Source organism: Ruditapes philippinarum, unplaced genomic scaffold, assembly GCF_026571515.1.
Source record: "Ruditapes philippinarum isolate M1 unplaced genomic scaffold, ASM2657151v2 ctg4810_1_1_1_1, whole genome shotgun sequence".
Classification (NCBI taxonomy): Eukaryota; Metazoa; Mollusca; class Bivalvia; order Venerida; family Veneridae; genus Ruditapes; species Ruditapes philippinarum.
The window spans coordinates 88,878-114,487 of NW_026858822.1; the positions used below are offsets into that span (position 1 = coordinate 88,878).

Here is a 25,610-nt window from a genome sequence, read left to right on the forward strand (position 1 = left end):
TCCTACCGACAGCTCTTGTTATTGGAGAGCTCCCATGGCAGAGTAAGAGTTGTTGACAATATATATCATTGCCACGGGTTTGGTTTGAATATAATAGAGAGAACACTTAATGACATGCCATGGGTTGATTTATCATGACATTTCACAAGTTGATTATTCATGACAACTCTTGGGTTGAATTATCAGTGACAATTCTTAGTGGGTTGATTTGTCAGTGACAACGGTAACAACTTTTAAGTTGATTTGTCAGTGACAACGGTAACAACTTTTAAGTTGATTTGTCAGTGACAGCGGTTACAACTCTTGGGTTGATTTGTCAGTTACAGTGGTTACCACATTTTGGTTGATTTGTCAGTGACAAGTCTTGGGTTGATTTATCAGTAACAACCCTTGGGTTTATTTGACGTAGCTTTTGTTTACCTTCATATTATACCGCTATGCAATATTATTGTAAATCCCCTTTACAGTGAACAATTCTAATTGATATACAAAGAGTTATTGTCCTTGAAAATCAAATGACTTAAAATCAAAAGTACTGCAGTTGTCCTACAGTTTGGATGTAAAAAAAAGAAAGAACTGTCCGATTTATTCTTGGAAGTTTATTCAACAGTACAAAAAGACATCAACTTTTACCAATAATTTAACATAGACTTAACAATACGCTTAGTGCCTTTGTTGATTCTTCATTTCATTTATAAATATTTACAAACTTAGCATAATTAAAGCTCTCTTTGTTTAAATATTTACATATAACTTTCTATAAACACAATTATGTACAATTTATATACAAAACATTTTTTGTCAAACAAGAAACCTTTGTGACAGTTTATGGGCAATTGAAAAATACGACTTGAAGATTTTTTTATCATCTGTCTTCAAAATTCCATGCAAATCTTTTTGAATCATCACTAAACATCGATTTTCATGTCGGTCTAAAGATGCCATGTAAATCTTTAGGAAATCTGGGAACTCCGAAGTCGGCCCTGGCAATTTCCTGCATACTGCGAGCATCCAATATAAGCAGGAATGCATTAGCTCCGCCTTTCTCATCGAAATCTGTACGGCTTACTGCAGACAAGAGTACACCTGATGAAAATAAAATGGGCATTTAAAGTGTTCTAATACTGAAATACCTCATAAGCATTATCAGGGTTAAATTTCCTGAATTTCAGGTTTTTAATACTCTGTTGGAAATCACATAATATTTTGCTCTTATTTGAGTAATTGATTAAGGTTATTGGCTTAAAATCAGTCCTGTATGTGCCCCCTACATGCCCTAGTTGCTAGAACTGAAAGAGAGTAGACCTTTGCCACCAAAATAAGGCCAGTCTCATTGTATTGATCACAGTTACCTTAACCTTTGACTTAGTGACCTTGAAATTAAGAAAGGTCATCTTCAGGTTATGTCCAACTAAATCTGAGGACTCACAGTAGCCCAAAGCATTCTCTAGTTATAGATTGTGCAGGTGTTTTATGGGTAGAAACAGAGTGACCTTTTGACCTCAAAATCACTAAAGGTCATTTATAGGTCAAGACTAACCTACAATCCAAACAAGGACTGTATGCTAAAGTTTTCAATATGACCAGCTTTATGCAGACAATGTGACCTTGACCTTTGGCTTTAAAATCAATACAGGTCATGTCAAAGGCCCAGATATTTTCTAGTAATTGATCTACTGAATGACCAACATTTACATTGCAGTATACCCCCGTTCTTTTCAACAGTAAACGTCATAAAAATATAGTTAACTAACCATCATCTTCTGTGGTTGATTCTGGTCTTGGTACAAACACAGGCTCTGTTGGGAAACAATTTTCACATTTCCATTGTTTGTAGGAGTTAGTTTCTGTGTCAATTTTCACTAGCTATAACGGAAAATAGAAATTATTTTTTTGTACACTTGATAAATGTAGAATATTACAGTGAAACCTCTGCAGAGACACCCTTTGTAGAACAATGACCTCTTTACAACAATAGTATCAAATCTTCCCAAAATAAGATTAAACACCAATAACCAAAATCTTTGCCTTTAAGGGGTGTTGCTCTGCACAGGTTGTTCTGTACTACAGTTTCACTGTATGAATAACTTTTAATGTTTCAGATGAAAAAGTCCACATCACAAAAAAAGTATTTCATGTTTTGCATATCACAACTTGTCACATTACAAAATTCAATGTGTATTAAATAATAATATATACATGTAATATTTATAAAGAAACAAAAATTGTCTAAGGAGCAGCACATTCCACTTTTCTTGATGCTGAATGGAATGTTTAAAGCCATTGAGAAAAGGGGGCGTATATCTAAAAAAATGCTTGGCAGAATAACCTGCCTTATATCAATACAAGTTTCCGTCAAAATATTCAGCAATGTTTTATTTTTTTTACTTTTTTCTACTGTAACACAATAGGTTTTGTAATGCAATGTGGTATCTAAAAGTTCAGCGAATATTTTTTTTTACTGTCTTCTTTTTTTTTTTTGGAAAACAATGGGAAATTTTTATATGGTATCTAAAAATTCATTTATTTTATAAATGCTTTTTCTGTAACACGCTGGGAAATTTTTTATATTGTTCTGAAAAAATCAGCTTTTTGTACTGTTTTTTTTTTCTGTAACACAATGGGGAAATTTTTAATATTTAGCTAAAAAAATTGGGAAAATTATTAATAATTTATCAAATATTTAAATAACAATCTTCTAAGCCTCCAATTAAATAGATGAAAACAAAAAAAGCCTCTATATATTTGGACAAGTATACTATTAATACATTTGTATAATTTTATATGTGTGAAAATAACTTTATTGCTTGTTTTGACTTTTAATTCCCATGCATAAAACGCAAAAATAAATTTTGTCACATTAGCGTACCACATAATTTTTGTCCCCAAATCACATGATTTATCAATGTCATAGTTTTTGTTTGCCAACATTCCTTCATTTACATCTTAACTTACATAAAATAACTTTAATATGTTAAACAATATTTAAATGTCCCTTTTGTTTTATCAACAAAAACATTGCAACATATTTGATTATGGTAATTTTGCCCATTAAAATTCTAAAATTAACATATTAAAATTGTGATGATTTATGATTTGCATTTCTGTGTCATATGATATGTCAGTTAATCATAATGCAGATGATCTTATGAAATAATTCTTTTTGTGAAACAGATTACCAACAAAAATATGTTATGTAACCACATGACAGTGTTTTTTGTCTTAAACCTTCAGTGTGTTGCTTGCAACTTTCTCAGTGTGTTGCTTGCAACTTTCTCTACCTATGCAACCACTATAGACATGACATAAAAAATGGCCATACTAACGACCCCCCTTCCCACCCCCTGGAGCAAAAATTTGCAGCATAGATAGGGAATGAATTTCAAAATTTTTAGCAAAGAAAGCATGTCATAACTACGTAGTTTTTAATTACATTACCTTTTTTTATAGAAAATGTTTTAATAATGCAGGAGTACAGGAAATGTCTGCCCTTCAAATAGTATGAGAGGTGGCGGGGGGGGGGGGCAAATTTTCACCCTTCTAAAACAGGATGAGAGGGCAAATGTCTGCCTCATTGACAAACTAGAACTCTGTGGGTCTGATGTGTCGCTTTGTAAACAGTATAGCTCTGTCACTTAGGCATTATATTCTTCTTAAATATATGTTATTTATAAACACCACTCTTATAATGTACATGTACCTTGAACTTTAGTGGCATTTGAACTAATTCTAGCTTGAATAGCTTTTACTGTGTAGGAGAATTGGCCCGAACAAAAAGAAAGTAAAATAATTAACAAAGGGCAATAACTCTAAAATCATGAAGTATAGAGTGCTGGTTCTTGTGTACTGCTCTTCTTCCAATAAGATCTATCATCCTATGAAGTTTCACTTAGTCCATAGCTTTTATAGTTTAGGTGAAATAGCTGGGACAACAATAAAGTATTTTTAATCTACAAAGGGCAATAACTCTAAAATCATTAAGTACATTGTGCCAGTTTTGTACACTGCACTTCTGATGACGTTTCAAGTCCATAGCTTTTATAGTTCAGGAGAAATGGCCGCGGACAAAAATAAAGTATGAAAATTAACCAAGGGCAATAACTCAAAAAATAAGTGCAGAGTGCTGGTTCTTGTGCGTTGCACTTCTTATTAATCAGATCTATCATCCTTCTGAGTTTGAAGTCCATAGCTTTTATAGTTTAGGAGAAATGGCCCGGACAAAAATAAAGTATGAAAATTAACAAAGGACAATAACTCAAAAATTAAGAAGCGCAGAGTAACGATTTTTGTTCACTGCACTTCGGGTCATTGAAAGAAGCATGCATACTAAGATTAGAGTCAATCCGACTTAGAGTGACAGAGTTATGCTCTGGACAAGCCTTTTGGAACGCCGACAACAACGTTGACAACAAAAGTAACCCCTATAAGTTATGTTGCCTTTTCAAGGTGGCAGCCTTTTCAAGGCGGCACAAAAAGAAGCTATTTCCAAGAGAACATAAAGCTGTAACAAATGAAGATCATGATTTCATTTTATCTATGAATCATTGGCCTAGCTTTTAATCTCATATTCAAACCTGACCCCAATATGAAGAAAACACTCGGTACATTAGTGTTATGAAAATTTGATCAAAAGTGTAATCATCAGACAAGGTTTTCCTGGCAACTGCCCTGACTTTTAGCTTTGCTCATTAGTTTATACAAATTCATTTTAGTTCTATTTTGTTGGAAACTATAAGTTTATTGAAACACTTGTATCTGTTCCTGGAACAAACCGGTACTAAGCAATGAATGTAAAGTTTCTTGCTCAAGGAAAGAACAGCTGCTGAGCTGAGTTGCCCATGACAGGGTTTGAACCCACACGGTTAGTAATCCTTAGATTACTAGTCTGATGCGTTAACCACTCAGCCAAGCCGCAACTTTTGCTCATTCAAGGTATATTTTCTTCAACTCCTGATTGTATAAAAGTTTAATGGAATTTCCTATTAAAATTTATACATAGGACTTGAACAATCATATTGAAAATCAAAACATAGCACAGAATATTGTAAAATAATAACTTTGAAGGAAAGCCAGCTTACTGTATGGATAATGTCTGCCTTTGAATGCCAACCAACGCCATAAACATACCTGTACTTTTTAGTGTTGTAGTTACGATAATTTATCTGTGGAAATTCTATACCTGAAAACATTGAAGCATATTTTTAATGAAATAAGCCCAGAAAATTTAGAAATTATTTGACAACATCGGTATCTAGTGTATCTAAATTTGTTATGTCTATTATAAAGACTTTAACTACAAAGGAGAAGAGATGAAGTTTTATTTCATCTATTATAACTCAACACAGAAAACTGTTGCAAGTCGTTGTTTTCTTTCTTTATTAATTTTATCTATGATTTTTTTATTTATTTATTTATTTTTTTTTGGTTGAGGAGGGGGTGGTAATTTCAAGTAACACAGGCGCTATAAAAATATTAATGACTTATTGCGAAATTCCAAATTCATACTTTGAAACTGCCTCTCAATGCATATATCTCAAGAATAACAGAGCATCTGAGCTTGACTAGGGGCTGTGTAACCGCAAACCATCAGGAAGGAATGAAATGTTTACTCTTTAGATACCAAAATCTTAAATTTATGGCCAACACTACCATTCTAATATTTTCATACTGACAAAAAATGGAAATACTCATGAAAAGTTACGAAATCAAAGCTTGGAATCTCCCTTACACAAATTTAGCAGCACACAGGAAAAATATAAATATCTAAGAATATTTTGCCCTACCTATATCACAAAGTATTTCATGCGTCAGGAATACTGTTTTAGCGTCTCGTCTTTTTGCCGTGGCTTTTGTGTATGATAATGTGACAAGATTTGTGGCCGGAGTTGCCTGTAATTTTAAAAAAACATTATTTACATATTAACATTTCTTTGTTCATTTTTTTATATAATTATATATTTTCTATGTTTTTACTTCTTTTTAACACAAATCTCTTCCAGATATATATGATTTTAGAAGAATTTTAAGTGAAAAATGAATAAAATATTATCAAATGAGCACATAAAGAATAAGAAAAGTTAGTAGTAGGCAAATATATGGTGATTGAAACAGAAACGTAAATTCAGCCCAACTTTGCAAAAATTATGAAAAGAATTGCATGGATTGGAAATATTTATACATAGCTTGCATGGCTTAAACTCTTGAAACATTTTCCTGCCGTAATTTTATGTAAATATTGATTACACAATTCAAGATGTGCAGCTTAATGCCTAGAGTTTTTAGAGTTATACATACATTTACTTGTATACTTAAATTTGGTCTAATTTTGAGAGTTATGACATATATTTAATTGAATATTAACATTTGGTCTATTTTTGAGGGGAGCAATGGCCTAGTGGTTAAGGTGTCTGCCCCTCAACCCGTCTATCATGGGTTTGAGCCCTAATAGGGTCACGACCATGTTTCTTCATATGGCACCAGTACTGTTTCAGGTTCCAGGAAATGGACCCAAAAGTGATTGATATAAGTTGCAAGTACTTTGAAAGGAATGGCACAAAGTTAATTGAAAACATACATTTGACCTTATTTTGAGAGGCATCTCAGGATTATTTAAATGTATACTAACATTTGTTCTACTTTAGAGAGGTAACATGACATACAATGTAGGTTAAATTAATTATACAAATATTTGGTCCAATTTTGAGAGGTTTTACACAGAGTTAATTGAATAATAACATTTGGTTTAATTTTTAGAGGATTATCATAGAGTTTTTCATAGAGTTAATTGAATACAAACACTGATCAATTTTTGAGAAGTATGACATTGGTTTCATTGTATACTAACATTTGGTCTTATTTTGAGGGGTTTTACATAGAGTTAATTGAATACTTAAATTTGGTTTAATTTTAAGAGGTTTTACATAGAGTTAATTGAATACTCACATTTGGTATAATTTTGAGAGGTTTTACATGGAGTTAATTGAATACTAACATTTGGTCTAATTTTGAGAGGTTTTACATGGAGTTAATTGAATACTAACATTTGGTCTAATTTTGAGAGGTTTTACATAGAGTTAATTGAATACTTACATTTGGTTTAATTTTGAGACGTTTTACATACTAACATTTGGTTTAATTTTGAGACGTTTTACATAGAGTTAATTGAATACTAACATTTGGTTTAATTTTGAGAGGTATGACATATCGTCGAATTAAGGGGTCCTCAATCTTCCTGTGTTCTTTCTCGCACTGTTCTATTGTCAGGTTCTTCAGATACAGGTACTGTAAGACAGAGTCCTTCCTATATGCTATAATGTCAACCACTAGGTGTCCTGCAATGGTCAGTAACATATATCAGTAAAACATTATGTTTGGTTTGTCACAATCACTTTTGTACTTTTGAAATACTTATAATTACAAGCATATTCAAAGTCTATAAGATTTTTTTTTCATTTATTATATCAAGTGAAAAAAATGGGAAAATCTATTTGCCTATTTCTTTCTTTTTTTTGTTGTTTTGGTTTTGCTCAAAGACGTTTCCTGGAGTATAGCGCATTTTTATATTTTTATTTTTTTGAAAAAGCAAAGGAAGAAAATTCAAACTAACATAAATTGTTTCTCTTAAATCTTACAAAGTTAAAGAGAATCATAATTAAATTTTCTTTAAAAGAAGCAATTAAATTTTGTGGTCGGGATCCTACTTTTTGAGTTACCTGCCCCTGAAAGTTTGGCTCATTTAAGTCATTTTAAGTGTCAATATTTACTCAAAGCCGTAACTTGCAACACCTCATTTGATTCCAAATTTTTTGGCATAAACAGAGCTATTATTATATGACACAAACAGAGCTAATGTTATATGGCACAGAGCTAATATTATATGGCACAAACAGCGCAAATGTTATATGACATAAACAGAGCTTATGTTTTATGGCACAGAGCTAATGTTATATGGCACAAACAGTGCACGTGTTATATGGCACAAACAGCGCACATGCCATATGGCACAAACAGCACATGTGTTATATGGCACAAACAGCACACGTGTTATATGGCACAAACAGCGCACATGTTATATGGCACAAACAGCGCACATGTTATATGGCACAAACAGCGCACATGTTATATGACACAAACAGAGCTAATGTTATATGACACAAACAGAGCTAATGTTATATGACACAAATAGCTCTAATGTTAAATGGCACAAACAGAGCTAATGTTATATGACACACATCTTATATGTTATATTGCACAAATAGAGCTAATGTTATATGACACAAATGGAACTTATGTTATATGCAGGCTGTCCAGCACCTTCCGACATAAAATTAGGGTAAATTTTAGGGCAATATTTTAGAAATTTTAGGGCTAAAATTAGGAATTTTAGGGTGCACAAAAGAAATTTTACGGCTAAAATTTGGACTTTTATAACTAAACTTTGGCCTCAAAAGACCATGATATGGGCTGTAACCTTTGCATATTTGACACAAAAGTAACTCACAAATAATGCTCTAGTTTAGTTACAGCAAAAGTGTCTACCAGTGTTCAGTAGTCATCAGTGATAGTCAAACCATGTTCAAACCATATCTGAAATATGTTTTTTCAATGGTTGAACATGTCAAAAGAACATGTTCTACCTATGTTTTGGGAATGTTATAACCACAAGTGCTAAAAGGAATTCTTATACAGTGAAATTCATGCACATTGCATCTTTTGAATATGGACAAATCAAGTTTTTTTTATTACAAGTAGGAAAAGACATTTGCCCTAGTATAGTCATTTGAACAAATGAGAAACATCCGTAATCAACACACAGAATTGCACATCAAAAAAGTTCATCACACAGACCATTCAATTGCAGTTTATCTAGATTATATAATTGCAAATTGTATGTACATGGGATTTGGAAATGTGCTCTGTATTATTTATTGAACTGCCAAATTATTTTGAGTGAGATTTAATTATAGGAGCCTACCTTTTCCTGAATTGCTCCATATGAATAAAAAAAACAAGTATTATGGAATAAAATTGTAAACTTTGTGGCAAAATAAGCAATTTCTCCTGAAGAGGAAAGGATTAATAAGTATGAGGGAAAGAGTTTATTTTGCTAAGTCTACGTTAACACATGTAGTACTTTGCACTGTTGTTTTCAAATTATGCTTATTTAAATAAAAGAGTTGTAAGTAAACAAACTTGTACATTAATTTTGACAACTATTTCTATTTAACTAAGACTGTGATACAACAGCTTCATAATGATCATTTTGAAATATGATATGATATACATCAACCACTTTAGCCATTTGGAAAAAAAGAACAAACATTAAATTCAAGATATCATTAGTTGGCAAAACAGAGTCAAAATATTCCAGAATAAGTGGACATATTATGGTTATGATTTAAGTTTAGGACCATGATATGGTAGTGTTTTTGCTGTTAACTGTCAACATGGTCCTATCAATTACTGTTTTGATTATGAAACAGCAATGTTATGGACATAGCAAAAGTATAGTATATATAAAAGATAAAAATTAGGAATTTCAGTGAAAAAATAGGGCATTTTTAGGAATTCCCTTGGAATTTTTCATTTTTTTAGGAATTTTAGCCAAACTGAAAAAAATTAGGAATTTTTAGGAATTTTAGGGACGCTGGACAGCCTGTATATGACAAAGATCAAATGTTATACGGCAGAAAGAGAGTTTATGTTATATGACAAAAACAGAGCTTATGTTATATGACAAAAATCTAATGTTATATGGCACCAACAGAGCTTATGTTATTTGACACAAACAGAGCTTAAGTATGTTATTTGACAAAAACAGAGCTCATGTTATATGACAAAAATCTAATGTTATATGGCACCAACAGAGCTTATGTTATTTGACAAAAACAGAGCTCATGTTATATGACAAAAACTGAGCATTATATCTTACCATTATCCTCAAATGTGTTTATATGATGCATAAACATAAACAATCCTGTTTCAAATCTTATGTTGGCATTTACTTCTGCTCCAGTTTTCTTGTCTACAATACGGAACCTTGGCTGACAACAAAAAAACAAACACTATACATATTTATTATAGTAAGTCTTTTATACAGAAATATAAGGATATTTTAATTTAATGTGACCATTATGGTATAATTAAGTATACTGAGCCTAAATAAAGAGTAATTACACTAAATATTATGAAAACTATATAATGTCAATTATTATGAATACTTACAGCTGAAATTCAGGAATGCAATATAATATCATTACATAACGGGAAAAGTTTACCAACCTTACTCTGTGGTTTCCACTCCAAAGAAGCCTCCTGTATTTTTGTAGATGCTATCTTTTTCATACTCATATGTAGAGGTTGTTCAATAAATACATAATAGTTTTCTGACATGCCAAAACTGAAAGGATAATTTTCAATTTCTTGTTTCAATAAAAGTATTACCCATTTACTGTCTGTGTCCACTTTGTCAAGTAAAGGTGACTGTAGTACAGACTACCCCGTTCCAAAAATAATGCTACTTAAACTAGAAAATGAATTTTTATAAATCTTAGTTTCAACTTTTAATCAAATCATAGAATGTCCAATTTTAACATATTATTAAATTGGTCACTGGTCATATATTTAAATACATTCTGATATAAATGTACATGTGCCAGTATTTTCCATCAAAATTATAATGTTATGGGAACAGTGACCTAGTGGTAAAAGTATATGCCTCTCAGCCAGAGAATCCTCAGGATTCAAGCCCTACTAGGTCCATGACCATGTTTTTCCATCCTCACATGACACCAGTGCTTGGGAATTCTAGGAATCGAATTTGTCAATAATTCGAATCAGCTTCAAACTTTCATGTTTGTCTGGTTAGATTTTAAGTCACATGGTAAGGGTCATACAATAACTTTTCAGCTGGACTGGTTGAACTTGAAGACCTCAGGTGCCTCTTCATGCATTATCACAGGCACCACCAGTAAGCACCAAAGTAAAACCACTGACATTTCATAACTTAGCTCAGAATAGCTTCACCGAATTCGACATTGGTAAAATTAAAAAAGCTTCAATGCAACTTTCATTTGTATCAATTTTGTTGTATTTAAGTCACACACATCTTGTATAGGTGAAACAGCTTTTTTCCAGCTTGAATGGTGAAAGGCAGACCTTCTCATGCCCCTTGGTGCAATAACACAGGCACCAGCAAGCATCAAAGTAAAACCACTCATATTTTGTAAGCTAGCTGAATAGCTTCATTATAAGTTCCTAACAGTATTCAAAAACACATCGATTGAAAGTTTGTGACCGTAACTAATTAACCACCAAGTACCCATTTCAAGATTTAATCATAATAATCAACCATAAAATTAATATGTTTAAACTAAAAATATATAATCAGAACCTGTGTAGGTAGTTTATATGCATTTTAGACTGCGAGGCCAATGAAGCTACAACTTGACCTTGTGGAAAATCATCATTTTTATCTGAAATTGAAAATTTAAAAAATTATATTTAGTGCATTTTGAAGCAGCATGCCTATTTTTTGTCAATCTTTATGAAAACTTTAAAACTGTTTTGATGAGCATAATTTGTCACCTTAGTGCAGTAATAGGTTAACTTATATAAAATTATAAAATTTTATAAGGAGTTAACCCATTACTGCACTAAGGTGACAAAATGTCATCAAGTGTAGAAATCAAGAAACTTTACTTGGCATAAATCGCTTATTATCCAAAGATTCTTAATCACCTATAACATTGTTTAAAGTATGCAGATATTACAGAAGTAATGTCAATCAAAGTTTAAATGACACTCGTTACAGTATGCATAATGTTAAAGCCCAGATTGACAGGACAAGTGTTAAAGTAATTTAACTATCTGCTGACCTATGATGCAGGGACTTTATGAAATTGATACAGAGCTGAAACAAGAGTAATTTCCAATGCTACAAGAAGATACATTAATTACCTTTCTTAGGTGGTATTCGAACTAGGCATGTTTTTGGCCACCCCTGGTAGGTGTTACCAAGATTATGAATGGTACCGTCAGGATCCCAGTGTGGATGAGCTGTCCCAGAGTTCACAGCCACGTAATCTTCCAATTTCACCTGAAAAAAATGCACTTGTTGGATTTAACCGACAAAATGGGATGTATGACCATCAGACCTGGGCGACCTCTCAAACACTTTATTTATTGTTTTTGTTGATCAATCAGTTGCTTTTTTATTAACTATCAATAAACTCATTTACCTTAATTAAGACTTTATAAGAGTCTTGTGAAGAACTTTCATTGATTACAGCAATTTTAGCATACGTAATCAATTTTACACAACGGAATTTAATCTTTCTTTTTATCAAGAGACATATCCAAAAATTAGCACTCTTTAATTAATAAAAATAGATAAGGTGCCCTCAGTATATATATACCACTCTCAAACCAAACTTTTCCATATGCCTGCACAATACAATTATGAAAATTAAAGTAGCATACTTGTAAATTAGCATTCATATACATGTACATCTATACATGTAAATAATATCTCTTTAATAACGTTCTTGGTCTTTAATAAACAGTATTATCGTATTCTAATATGTATATTTACCTTCTCTAACCGGTCCAGGGTATCTGGATCTATTCTGTTAATGAAATTTCTCTCCGTGGCTGCATAAAGTTCATCTTTAAACGGAAAAAAACTCACATTAGTGTTGTCAGTGGAATCATCCATCTCAAAATGACTCAGCTGCCTGCATGAAATACATCAAAATCATCAGTAAAATATCATATCAAACCAGTCTAAAGTATCCTTTACTCCCATTGGTCAAGCCAAATTTAAATTTTAAATTTCGACCAATGAGAAGAGTTCATTATGAGACTGGTTTTATGTCCTGCTATGCCAACAATACTGAACATAGAAAATTCTCTTTTTGAAGAAAATACTTATTGGATAAACCATGGACTATTGCATGTATTACATTATAGTGGCTCAATTTTTTAAACCTGAAAAATGTACTAATGTTTCTTTATAGTTGTCTCTTGTAGCCATTACAATATAAGTGACATAGTGTGTAATATATTTTCCAGGATAAACATTCTACAGTGCAACCTTCACAAAACATCCACTTGTAGACCGATTACCTGATTACAACAACAGTATATGCATAACTACGCGTGAATTCAAGAAGTTGAATTCGTGGAGTTGAAATCGTGAATTCATGAAGTTGAAATCGTGAATTCATGAAGTTGAACTCGTGAATTCATGAAGTTGAACTCGTGAAATCGTGAATTCACGAAGTTGAACTAGTGAATTCACGAAGTTGAATTTCGTGAAGTTGAAATCATGAATTCATGAAGTTGAAATCGTGAATTCGTGAAGTTGAAATGGCCCGACCGGACTTTCGTATTATCCGGAGGAAAATACTGTTACCCAAGACGTTAGCTACTATAGGGTAGTGGGAGATGTTTTCCACATAGTAACAATTGCCTACACTATTCCTGTTTAAATATTTGAAGAAAAAAAAAACAAACAAAACGTTGACACACATTCTAACATTCAATAATGTCATAATCAGGATTTTTAATTAAACTAACCTCTTAAAACTGTTGATACAGGGATCCGGTGTACCGACTGTACCGAACTCATGTACCACAATCCGTTTTGCTTCCATAGCTTTCGTGTAGGCATCACTATGTAAATATCGGCACTGATATGATGCCTTCTTGTCACCTTAATAAAGATACATGTTTTTTCCATAAATATTTTAATTTGAAAAAAAAATCTATATTAAACCTTGCCAATGTTATGCTTTCAAAATAATATTACTATGATCATTATAAAGACTTTCAAAGAAATAAGAAGAATTTACAATACATGCATTCGATCATTATCCTTACAAGCAGCTTTTAATGAATCTTAGTAGAAATACAGTTAAATACTAATACAATAGATATTTTTGTAAAATGAAGCCATTTGATTAGTTTACACATCATTATTGTATAACTTGCCTAATATCAAAAATTCTCACAAATGTAGAAATCAAGGGTTATCTTTATTTCTTTTGTAACATTACCCATGAGCTATTTAAATCGCGAAAATTTGAGCTTAAAGGCCCATTATGCCACATACATGCTATCATTTCTATTTCTATAAAAAAAACTCATTTGCTATATACATGATCTATATCTGTCGCTGATTTTGTTATGTCGGCAATTGGTGTAAATATTGTGAATAAGTTTTCGTATGGAAATCAAAATATTACTTTGTTTACAGTTTGCTACCTTTAACACAATACTATAAAATGTATTTACTTCATAATAAATTAAACCTCTGTTCAGCAAACACCTGTCTCAGACATAACCAAAAATCTTTGCATCCTAAAGGTGTTGCTCTGTCGAGGTTATACTGTATTTGAATTGGGAAATTTAAGCTAACTTGGTAACATTGACAAAACTATTAAAGCATTCATTTTTTTTTTGCAGATACATGTACACATAATTAAATTAATAAGTTTTTTCATAAAAACTTGGTGCCTAAAAAGTTGAGCTGGTTAGAAGAAATCTTATATAAATTATATAATTTTGGGTAATGTTCAAGACTTAATTGGGATTTTTTTACAGTTTTGTCACTTGGGAAAAGGCTTAAATTTTACAACCTATACTTTGTGCACAAAATACTAGTAGGAATCGACTTTCAACAATATTATAATTGTCTCTTTCGTTTGTTTGTTTGTTTCGTCCCAACAGTATTTAAGTCATATAGGCGTATCTCTCTTGAAATAACTTAAAATACAAACTTATAATGAAAATAACTTTAAATACAAACTTATAATGAAAACAACTTTAAATACAAACTTATAATGAAAATAACTTTAAATACAAACTTACAATGAAAATAATACAAACTTATAATGAAAATAACTTTAAATACAAACTTATAATGAAAATAACTTTAAATACAAACTATGAAAATAACTTTAAATACAAACTTATAATGAAAACAATTTTAAATGAAAATGAAAATCGGTGGAAATTAGCTTTTTAATTTGTTTATATGCAGTACACTGTAATGTTGAAATAGAAGTGTCAATTTATTATCTGAAAATGGAAATCTGTGGAATTTAGCTCTGCAAGAATGTTGAAATAATAAAAGTGTCAATTTATTATCAGCCCATTCTTTCACTTACGAATTCTGAAGCACTGCAACATGGCCAAAGGATCGAGCCAGTGTTTGTATTTGTCCTCCCCGACCTCGTACATGCCCGGCCCATTTCTGTACAAACTTCCACATAACCATCCTGGTATATCCCCTGTAAACAAATGTTTAAAGGTAATCTGATAAATTCCCTGTAAATAAATGTTATCAAAAAAAGGATGCTATTTTTTTTCATTTTTTTTTTTTTTTTTTTGGGGGGGGGGGGGTTGGGGCCATTAAGTTAGACTCAGGGACACATTTCTAGAATCCTAGATGGAAGTCTACCACAATGTTGACTGTGAATAATGGTTGTACAAAAACAGTAATGAAATGAGCCGCGTCACGACAAAACCAACATAGTGCGTTTGCGACCAGCATGGATCCAGACCAGCCTGCGCATCCGCGCAGTCTGCTCAGGATCCATGCTGTTCGCTTCCCAACTCTATTACAAGTAGAGAAACTGATAGCGAACAGCATGGATCCTGATCAGACTGCACGGATGCGCAAGCTGGTCTGGATTCATGCTGGTCGCAAACCCATTATGTTGGTTTTGTCATGACGCGGCTCAAATAAATTCTTGTCCTCCTTTATAACAACTGATCTGGCCGTATAAACTTAACTAATTTTCTGTTTAAATGTATGGTCCGACCAATTTCATGGATGGACATGATTTTTCAGCGTATTAACCTGTTATACTTTGGTAATTAACACAGTTTCTATAAAAGCTATTTATGTCTCGATCTATCTTCATGACAAATATAATTAATCAAGCAGGAAAAAGACTTTGCGTACTTTATATGTACTATATCATATGTACTATATAAAAGACAACTGACCAGGCAAAAGTAAAACAATGCCCCGGTGACCTATGAACAGCGATGTTTTGACATTGTCAATAAATCATGCAATCATTTTTTTTTATTTACACACTAATCACTTGTCAATTACACTGAAATTTATGTACTTATAATTGTTTTGAGCTTATGTGGAAAAATTCAGTGATGACAATTAACCCAAAGCATCACAAGCTTATATTTTGAGCCAAAAGTAGGGCATTGCATTTCACTGGTCAATGAGCACATAAAAGTACAGAAAGCAGTAACAAGGAGGAGGTTTAAGCTCTGAACAGGATTGTTTGTGCTAGCAAAAGGCGACGCTATTCATGTTGTCTCTTGGTTCTCATGCACCCAGGTTCCGAACTGATTTATATTACATCATATGAATCCGTGTTTATGTAAACCATAAGAGGAATGGGCCACAGATCTTTACATGATCAGAAATATGCTACAATGCCCCAATTTGCAGTTACCCGTTTCCGAGCACCTGTAGACACTTGGGTGTCAGACACTATCCCCCCTCCTGAACTGCCCATGTCAACGGTCAATAATTTTTTTACCACACATGGGGAATCTGTCTTCATCAATAAAATTAATTTTTAAACCATTCGCATATGATAAAAATGCAAACAAGAGGGCCATGATGGCCCTGAAATCGCTCACCTGTATATAGGCCCACATGACGTGGCCAATTTTAACCCAAGGGCTTTTATTTGTACAAACTTGGTAGACACCCATTAGATGTTTCATGCTAAATATCTTAGCTCTAGCTCTTTTGGGTTTTTAATAGAAGATTTTTTAAGTTTTTACTAAATATACTTAAAGGGAAAAACATGACCCCCTGGCGCGGAGCCAATTTTGACCCAAGGTCTTTTATTTGAATAAACTAGGTAGTCACCCACTAGAAGATGTTTCATGATAAATATCTAAGCTCTAGCTATTTTTAAAGAAGAAATTTTAAGTTTTTATTTACAAATAATGGTAGCGAAATTTCAGACTCTAATGCTGTTAATTGCAAGTGCCGAAAGTAGTCCGCTTTTTTGAAGCGATTACTTCCCTATATATGTAACACTTAGGCCGAAAAAATTAGGGGAGATCATTGCGTCAATATGGCCACATGACAGGCGGATTAATTTTCAAGCAAAATAATTCCCGAATGGTCGAAGATTTCTAATATTGTTTTATTCTTTGTAAATATACATGCTTATAGTAAGCGCCATGATTATTTACACAAGTGTTAAAACAACAGTTAGCGTCGTTACAAACCCTAAATAGAATAATATGGTTTTCTTCAGGCCGTTAACATATAAATGCACCGTGGCCGAGCGGTTAGCGCAATTACGGCAATTCATTTTTTTTTCAAATTGTTTAAGTCAAATAAACTTTGGATCGAATATCAGTGTTGCAATTAGTCTTATAGCCAATCTACTACAATTAAAACGCTGGAAAGCATTGGTAGCACTATACAAAAACAAATTGTTTTATATCACAACCTTCACCTTTCTGATATTCTGCGCCTCCTGTGCTTTGATTTCTTTTTGTTGCCATGGTAACCAGAGTTCTGCAGGGAATTAATTTTTTTGAAGAATTTTTAAAGTTGACTACCAAAGGAACATTCATGTGAAGTTTGGATGAAATTGGCTCAGCGGTTTATGAGGAGATGTCGTTTAAAGTAAAAGTTTATGACGGACGCCGGACGGACGCCGGACGAAAAGCGATCACAAAAATTCACTATGTCACTATGTGACAGGTGAGCTAAAAACATGTACCGTCTGACAAGCCTAAAAAAACAACATTTTTTAGACTGAACGGTACCATGGAGTTAAATATAGTACTTATGTTTATCTGTGACTGTACATGCTTGTGGAAATGTGATTAAGAGGACCCCATTTACTTTACTTTACTTTATCCAGCGTATCCAGCGTAAGGTCGCAAGATCAGAAATCTCTTATAACCCCCTCAAGGTCTGACACCCAATAATTATTTTCCGGTACGGCAGTATATAATTTGTTTCTCATTACTTTATCAGGTCTGTTTTTTAACGAATTAAGCGTTGGTGAACATACCTACGGTGGCACAAAGGTGACATGTGTGTGTTTTTATTTATCTCGTGGCCACTAGATACTATGTCGTGGCCACGAGATACTATGTCGTGGCCACAAGTTGCTAAGTCGAGGCCACGAGATAGCTAAGACGAGATAGCTAAGTCGTGGCCACGAGTTACTAAGTCGTGGCTTAGTAACTCGTGGCCACGACATAGTATCTCGTGGCCACGACTTAGCTATCTCGTGGCCACGACTTGGTAACTCATGGCCACGACATAGTATCTCGTGGCCACGACATAGTATCCCGTGGCCACTACTTAGCTATCTCGTGGCCACAACTTAGTAACTCGTGGCCAAACATAGTATCTCGTGGCCACGACTTAGTAACTAGTGGCCACGACTTAGCTATCTCTTGGCCACGACTTAGTAACTCGTGGCCACGACATAGTATCTCGTGGCCACGACTTAGCTATCTTGTGGCCACGACTTAGTAACTTATGGCCACGACTTAGTAACTCGTGGCCACGACATAGTATCTAGTGGCCACGAGATAAATAAAAACACACACATGTCACCTTTGTGCCACCGTACATACCACAGTATCTGGTAATCTATTCCATTCTGGTACTACTCTTAATGAGAAGAAATGTTTTCTTATTTCCTTTTTACATGTTTTTGTTTTCAACTTTGTTCAAAACGTTAAAACATTTTTTATTGATCGTTTGTACTGAACTAAAGAAAAAGTAATGAACATTATAATATTATATCGATCTATACCCCCAGTTTTAGACCCTGGGGTCTATTCTAGGATATAGCACACGACCCCGCGTTATTTATGTGGTTTAGCTTGTATTTACACTAAAAGCAAATGGGGTTTCGAAAAAAGGGAGTTAATTTTGAAAAAGGGGAATAAACATCTGAGTAGGTAAGAAATGAAATAGCTCAATCTTAAACCTGGCACATGTTTTGTCCCAGATTAAACATAAAATTTGAAATTATTGTATGGATCAACTTGGGTACTTAAAATCAAAAATTATGGTAATGATTACAAAGAAGAATTAAATTTAAAATCGGACTACAGTAACGTTATTTTTAGTCAGATTTGAGTAACGCTTTTCATTTTCAGGTCAATTTGCGCAATGAAAATGATTATTCTGGAAAAACGAATTATCTGCAAAGTGCAAGTTATTTGTGAAGACCTAAGCCTATTAATTGCGCCATTTTCTAATTTAAATGTTGAATTCTGCTTAAGCCGGTGCAAGGGGATGGGACGTTGTTTGCACTTCACAGTGCCGTCCATGAACAGGGTGAATCAAACCGAGCATGCATCATTTTAAATTTTTAATATCTCTTTTTTTAGCCACGGCAAATGGTACAAGTCCACATGCGTTCGGCACATTTGTGTTGCCAATAATGGTCAATTTATCATAAAATTACCTCCCCTTGATCATCATGAACAAAATTAAGTATCAATCATTGTTTACTATATACATATGTTTATACCGTATGCTGGATTGTTAAAGTGCAATATCTAAACAGAAACCTATGGAAGAAATAAAATCTGGACTGTCTACTGTAATTATATTGGTCTGCAGCCAAGGCAGATCAGAAATCTCACGTGAAATATAGCATGTTTATAGGCACTATGAAATTCATTACTGTGCGCTTTGTCTTAGAACTGTTTGTTGAACCTGTAATCATGCTGAGTTTCCCAGCCTCCTCATTTTGAAACTGTTCGTTATCAAATAAAAAACTATACATCAGTCAAACATATATATAGGCTGGCTGGGTCTGTTCAGACTGCATGGTTGTTTGTTTGTTTCATTTTACGCCTTTTCCCAACAGTATTTCAGTCATATATAGGCGGGTAGTGTTTCCGAACCATCGTTCCTGGATAGAAACACCAGTACAAGACTACCTTCCTCCGCGCTAAACTACCAAAGCATCTCCTGGGGATCGAACCCACGCAAGAGAGGTAACTGGATTAGAAGTCATCGACTCTAACCCCTCGACCACGGAACCGGTTAACTGCGCAGACTCCCGGACTATTTAAATACTGGTGTCAAAGGCCGATCATTCGGTTCATTATCGGGGTAAAGAATGTCTCCAAGGATTCAAATTAGTTGTCACTGTCAGCAAAATATGTCCTCAAAAATAATCGAGAGTTTCCAAAAAAGAAAAAAAAAAAAAAAAAAAAAAAAAAATTAGGCTTGGCAAAAACTTGATTAATTCACATACCTATGACTGTTCCATCAACTGGGGTTTTATATTCCTCGTGAATAGTTTGGAAAAGTTTGTGCATTGCGAGTTGTATTAGTCCTTGTTAAAATAAACTGAAACAAACCGACTCGTCAAGAATAACGTCCGAACGTTTAACGTAACGCGTTGTACTTTACAAAGATAAATTCATTCCATTCAGCTGACTTGTCACGCGATAGTTGTACTGTCAAATGAAAATCACATGATCCGTTTATAAAACAAGAACTTACTGACAGTTTGATTGACGTAATAAATTACTGCGCGCATTAAACGTAATGAGTTATATGAAATAACGTTGTTTAACGTAGCGGACCAACAGCAATCTCCCGTGGGGAAAAACTAAAGAACATTACGTTAAATATTGACATGTTTGATAAAAATTTAATTTTCTCATACTATATGGATTACGTGAGAAAACAGTTCCCTGAAATAATTCCACGCGCTATTTCTTTCTTTAAAAGGTGTGCACATTACTGACACGTTACGTAACGTCATATATAGTTTTGTGCTTTATACATGTAGATGAAATTGAGGGGAATGTTCCTATTTACGTGGGGTCGTCATAAATTAGCAGCCAATAATAAAAATATGACCAGACAGACATATTTGACGACTGCTAAATTTAACTCTTCAATTCCGGTGGTAAAATTATACGGAAAAAACAACACAAAACAACAACAACAAACGATAATTGACGTAGTCTTGAACTCAGTAACGTTTTCGGAACATAAAAGCCTATACCACGTGATTTTTGTTTTTTGATATTTTTTATCTGTGTGGGGAAGCAAACCAATAGTAAAGTCCTTCCAAGATTTATTTTCCTCGTTGACATTTTAATTCCAAATTCCTATATTTATAATGATTTAAAGTGTAGAGCCCTTACATTCAAGTCAGTTAACCATATGTAGAATGTCGGGTGTGTTTTGTCGTTTGTTTGTTTTTTGTTGTTTTTTTTTCTTTCTTTTTTCTCTTGCTTCTGTTATATTTTCAATATTTTTGTCAATGGAAACAGCATGAATTTCTGATTTTCCAAACACGCGTTACACTTTCTGTTACTTTCTGAGAAAAATCGTTTTGCTCAGTTTTTTTTCTTTCTTTTTCTTTCTTTCTTTTTTTGAAGTGTACAGGTTATTGATTAGAATGAGCAAGCTCTACACTATATTTCGTCTATTTTTTGTGTAAAATATGGCGTTACGGTAAGAAAAGTCTATAATTATTCTCACCTTCACTTAGATTTCAAAAAAGTTGAGTTGTCAGCTTTTGGCTCGAGACTTTTTCAAGCCGTACAATTGGTTCAAGTTTTTGGGAACAACGGAATGCATTCGTTGTTACGCGTATTAAAACAGCACGCCTTCAGATTCATGCTAATTTTCATGAAAAATTTAAAAAAGTATTTAAAAGTATATTATTGTGAAGTAACCAAAAGAAAGCAATTCACAAATTATAAATGACACTCGTAATGTTCGTAAACTATCTAAAACAGGTCAAAACATGCAAAAATAGCTCTTAAGTACTGCGTTAGTAACGCAGTAGAAATATAGTTGTAAATACTGAAAAATCAGTAACATAAGAATTATTACTTGAATCTCGAATCTTACACCTTTCCTAAAATCTTAGTACATGTTTCTCAAATTTGATTTTTAAAAAATATTTCGGCTCATTTGGAGGCATGTAGCTTTTATATGGACACTGTTCAACCTAGCAATTGACGTTTTATGCCGTGACTTCCGTGGACATTTAGGTCTTTATTGAACTTTACCTACTCGTACATATTATCATAACTATACTTATCTCAGTCAGATCATTGCATCATGACGTATTGTAAAAGTACATCAAACTTGGGGAAATAATATGAATGTTGTAAGTGTACTTAGATCTACGGACTTTTTAGGGATCGCTAGGCATACCCTTAAAGGCACATTATGCCTAAAAAAACAAATAATTTTTTTAAAGGCACATTAAGAGCAAACATAAATTTATATAGAAATAATGGTTTTAGAGAGTGTTAGATGCTTGTAAGTTGTAACCTGAAGATGTGAAATACAAATGTAATTTGTCATAGAAGAAGCGGGAATTTTAAACAAAATTTTTTTTTTTGGATTTTTCCCATACAAGTTTACTTTTTAAACTATAACTTACTTTTTGCCAAAAACTAACAAATGAATAAGATGATTCACATAAATGGCCAATGCCATAAAAGACAAACAACATTAAAAAGCTTTTGAGAATTTAAAATAAAGCATTTCTGAGACATGATGGACCTTTAAAGAGTAAAGGTGACCAATATGTACACCCTATATGTCTTTATCCTTTTCTAAATTTTGATTTTGCAAGTAGTGCCACTAGATATTTTCAAAGGACTCTTCATAGAATTAATTAATGGTAAAAAAAGGACAATTCTGGCATACATTAGATATTTGAGCCGCGTCACGACAACACCAACATAGTGCGTTTGCGACCAACATGGATCCAGACCAGCCTGCGCATCCGCGCAGTCTGATCAGGATCCATGCTGTACGCTATCAGTTTCTCTACTTGTCATAGGGCTTGTAAGCGAACAGCATGGATGCACTAGCTGATCTGGATCCATGCTGGTCGCAAACCCATTATGTTGGTTTTGTCATGGCGCGGCTCAATTTTGTATTACGGTTGAACCTATGATTGTCTCACTTTTTTAAAGCTACATGCCTCCAGATGAACCTAAAATCAAACTTGAGAGAAATGTTCTAAGAGTTTAAGAAAGGTATAAAGGTTTAAGATTCAAGTAATAATTTACATGTTATGTGCGATTAAAGACTGAATTTTCAATATTTTTGTCAATGGAAACAGCATGAATTTCTGATTTTCCAAACACGCGTTTACACTTTCTGACACTTTCTGAAAAAAACTTCGTTTTGCTCATTTTTTTTTTCTTTCTTTCTTTTTTTTTTATTATTATTTTTTTTTTTTTTGTAAAATATGGCATTACGGTAAGAAACGTCTATAATTATTCTCACTTTCATGTAGATGGGAACCCTTAAAGTCTGTGAAATTCAAAAAAGTTGAGTTGTCAGCTTTTGGCCCGAGACTTTTTCAAGCCGTACAATTGTTTCAAGTTTTTGGGAACAACGGAATGCATTCTTTGCTACGCGTATTAAAGCAGCACGCCTTCAGATTCATTCTAATTTTCATGAAAAATTTAAAAAGTATTTAAAAGTGTATTATTGTGAAGTAACCAAAAGAAAGCAATTTACACATTATAAATGACACTCGTAATGTTCGTAATCTGCCTGAAACAGGTCAAAACATGCAAAAATAGCTCTTAAGTACTGCGTTAGTAACGCGGTAGAAATATAGCTGTAAATACTGAAAAATCAGTAACATAAGAATTATTACTTTAATCTTGAATCTTACACCTTTAACTAAAATCTTAGTACATGTTTCTCAAATTTGATATTTAAAAAATATTTCGGCTCATTTGGAGGCATGTAGCTTTAATATGGACACAGTTCAACCTAGCAATTGACGTTTTATGCCGTGACTTCCGTGGACATTTAGGTCTTTATTGAACTTTACCTACTCGTACATATTATCATAACTATACTTATCTCAGTCAGATCATTGCATCATGACGTATTGTAAAAGTACATCAAACTTGGGGAAATAATATGAATGTTGTAAGTGTACTTAGATCTACGGACTTTTTAGGGATCGCTAGGCATACCCTTAAAGGCACATTATGCCTCAAAAAAACAAATAATTTTTTTAAAGGCACATTAAGAGCAAACATAAATTTCATATATAAATAATGGTTTTAGAGAGTGTTAGATGCTTGTAAGTTGTAACCTGAAGATGTGAAATACAAATGTAATTTGTCATAGAAGTAGCAAAATGTAAATAAAATAGTATTTTGACTTCCATACAAGATACTAATTCACTATAACTATACTTATTGCCAAAAACCTAACAGATGAAAAAGATGGTTCAGGTAATTGGCCAATGGATAACTTTTTGAATGCCATAAAAGAACCTCAACATTGAAAAAGCTTTTGAGATCTTAAAATAAAGCATTTCTGAGGCGTAATGGGCCTTAAAAGAGTAAAGGTAACCAAAATATAAAACCCTATATGTCTTTATCCTTTTCTAAATTTTGATTTTGTAAGTAATAATTGTACCACTAGATCTTTTCAAAGGATTCTTCATAGAATTAACTAATGGTAAAAAGGACAATTTTGGCCTACATTAGATATGAGCCGCGTCACGACAACACCAACACAGTGCGTTTGCGACCAGCATGGATCCAGACCAGTCTGTGCAGCCGCGCAGTCTGATCAGGATCCATGCTGTTCGCTATCAGTTTCTCTACTTGTCATAGGGCTTGTAAGCGAACAGCATGGATCCTGATCAGACTGCGCGGATGCGCAGGCTGGTCTGGATCCATGCTGGTCGCAAACCCATTATGTTGGTTTTGACATGGCGCAGCTCAATTTTGTATTACGGTTGAATCTATGATTGTCTCACTTTTTTTAAAGCTACATGCATTTAGATGAACCTTAAATCAAACTTGGGAGAAATGTTCTAATATTTTAAGAAAGGTTTAAAGGTTCAAGATTCAAGTAATAATTTACATGTTATGTGCGATTAAAGACTGAATTTGCAATATTTTTCACCGTATAATACTATTTTTCTACTGCGTGACTTATTTGCTTGGATTTAACCTGCCGATTGCAAAAATGTATAAATTAATTTCTTTGTTCACTTCATAATATTTTACTTTTAAATATTTTTTTCATAATTTTCATGAAAAATTAGCATGAATCTGGAGGCGTGTTACTTCAACAACCAGATCTAATGGGGGTTGTTGTTTTTCCCCCCAAAAAAAACAATGAGTGATGGTCAATTCATGTTCAGATATCTTTTAAATATGGCGCAAACTAATAATGCATAAAGCATGTCTTGTTTTAGTTTGTTGTTTTGTTTTTCAACTGTCAAACCTGGACATTTATAAATGGACTGGCACGTGTCAGGTGACATCCGTCGTCTGGTCAGAAATGGTCGTTTCTTAATTTCCTTTATAATTAATGATACGCATTATACCATGTATATTTTATATGTCAAGTTTGATGAAGTTTAAGAGGCAGATTAAGAATTTTAATAATAATTATAAAACATGTCATTTACTTAGCACTCTCCTAAAAGTTAAAAAAAAACCGCCATCGTGGTCCTATATAATTATATATTTTTATTATTAGCTATAAATTTTGACAGGTTATATGGCCCTATATAAACGGTTGCAAATTGCGGCTCTGGTCA

The 25,610-nt window shown here is 33.2% G+C and overlaps 1 protein-coding gene across 1 annotated transcript; it reads right to left on the reverse strand.

Moving 5' to 3' along the window:
- Positions 1 to 581: 581 nt before the first annotated feature.
- On the reverse strand, positions 582 to 20,500 carry LOC132754376 (carotenoid-cleaving dioxygenase, mitochondrial-like). Its single transcript, XM_060744989.1, has 13 exons — positions 20,298 to 20,500; positions 15,171 to 15,293; positions 13,579 to 13,714; positions 12,593 to 12,734; positions 11,959 to 12,097; positions 11,393 to 11,474; positions 10,282 to 10,399; positions 9,932 to 10,043; positions 7,174 to 7,331; positions 5,784 to 5,889; positions 5,079 to 5,179; positions 1,755 to 1,866; positions 582 to 1,086 (listed from the first exon to the last, which is right to left on the reverse strand). The coding sequence occupies exons 1-13, from the start codon at positions 20,359 to 20,361 to the stop codon at positions 923 to 925; spliced, it is 1,557 nt and encodes a 518-aa protein (XP_060600972.1). The 5' UTR covers positions 20,362 to 20,500; the 3' UTR covers positions 582 to 922.
- Between the last annotated feature and the right edge of the window lie 5,110 nt (positions 20,501 to 25,610).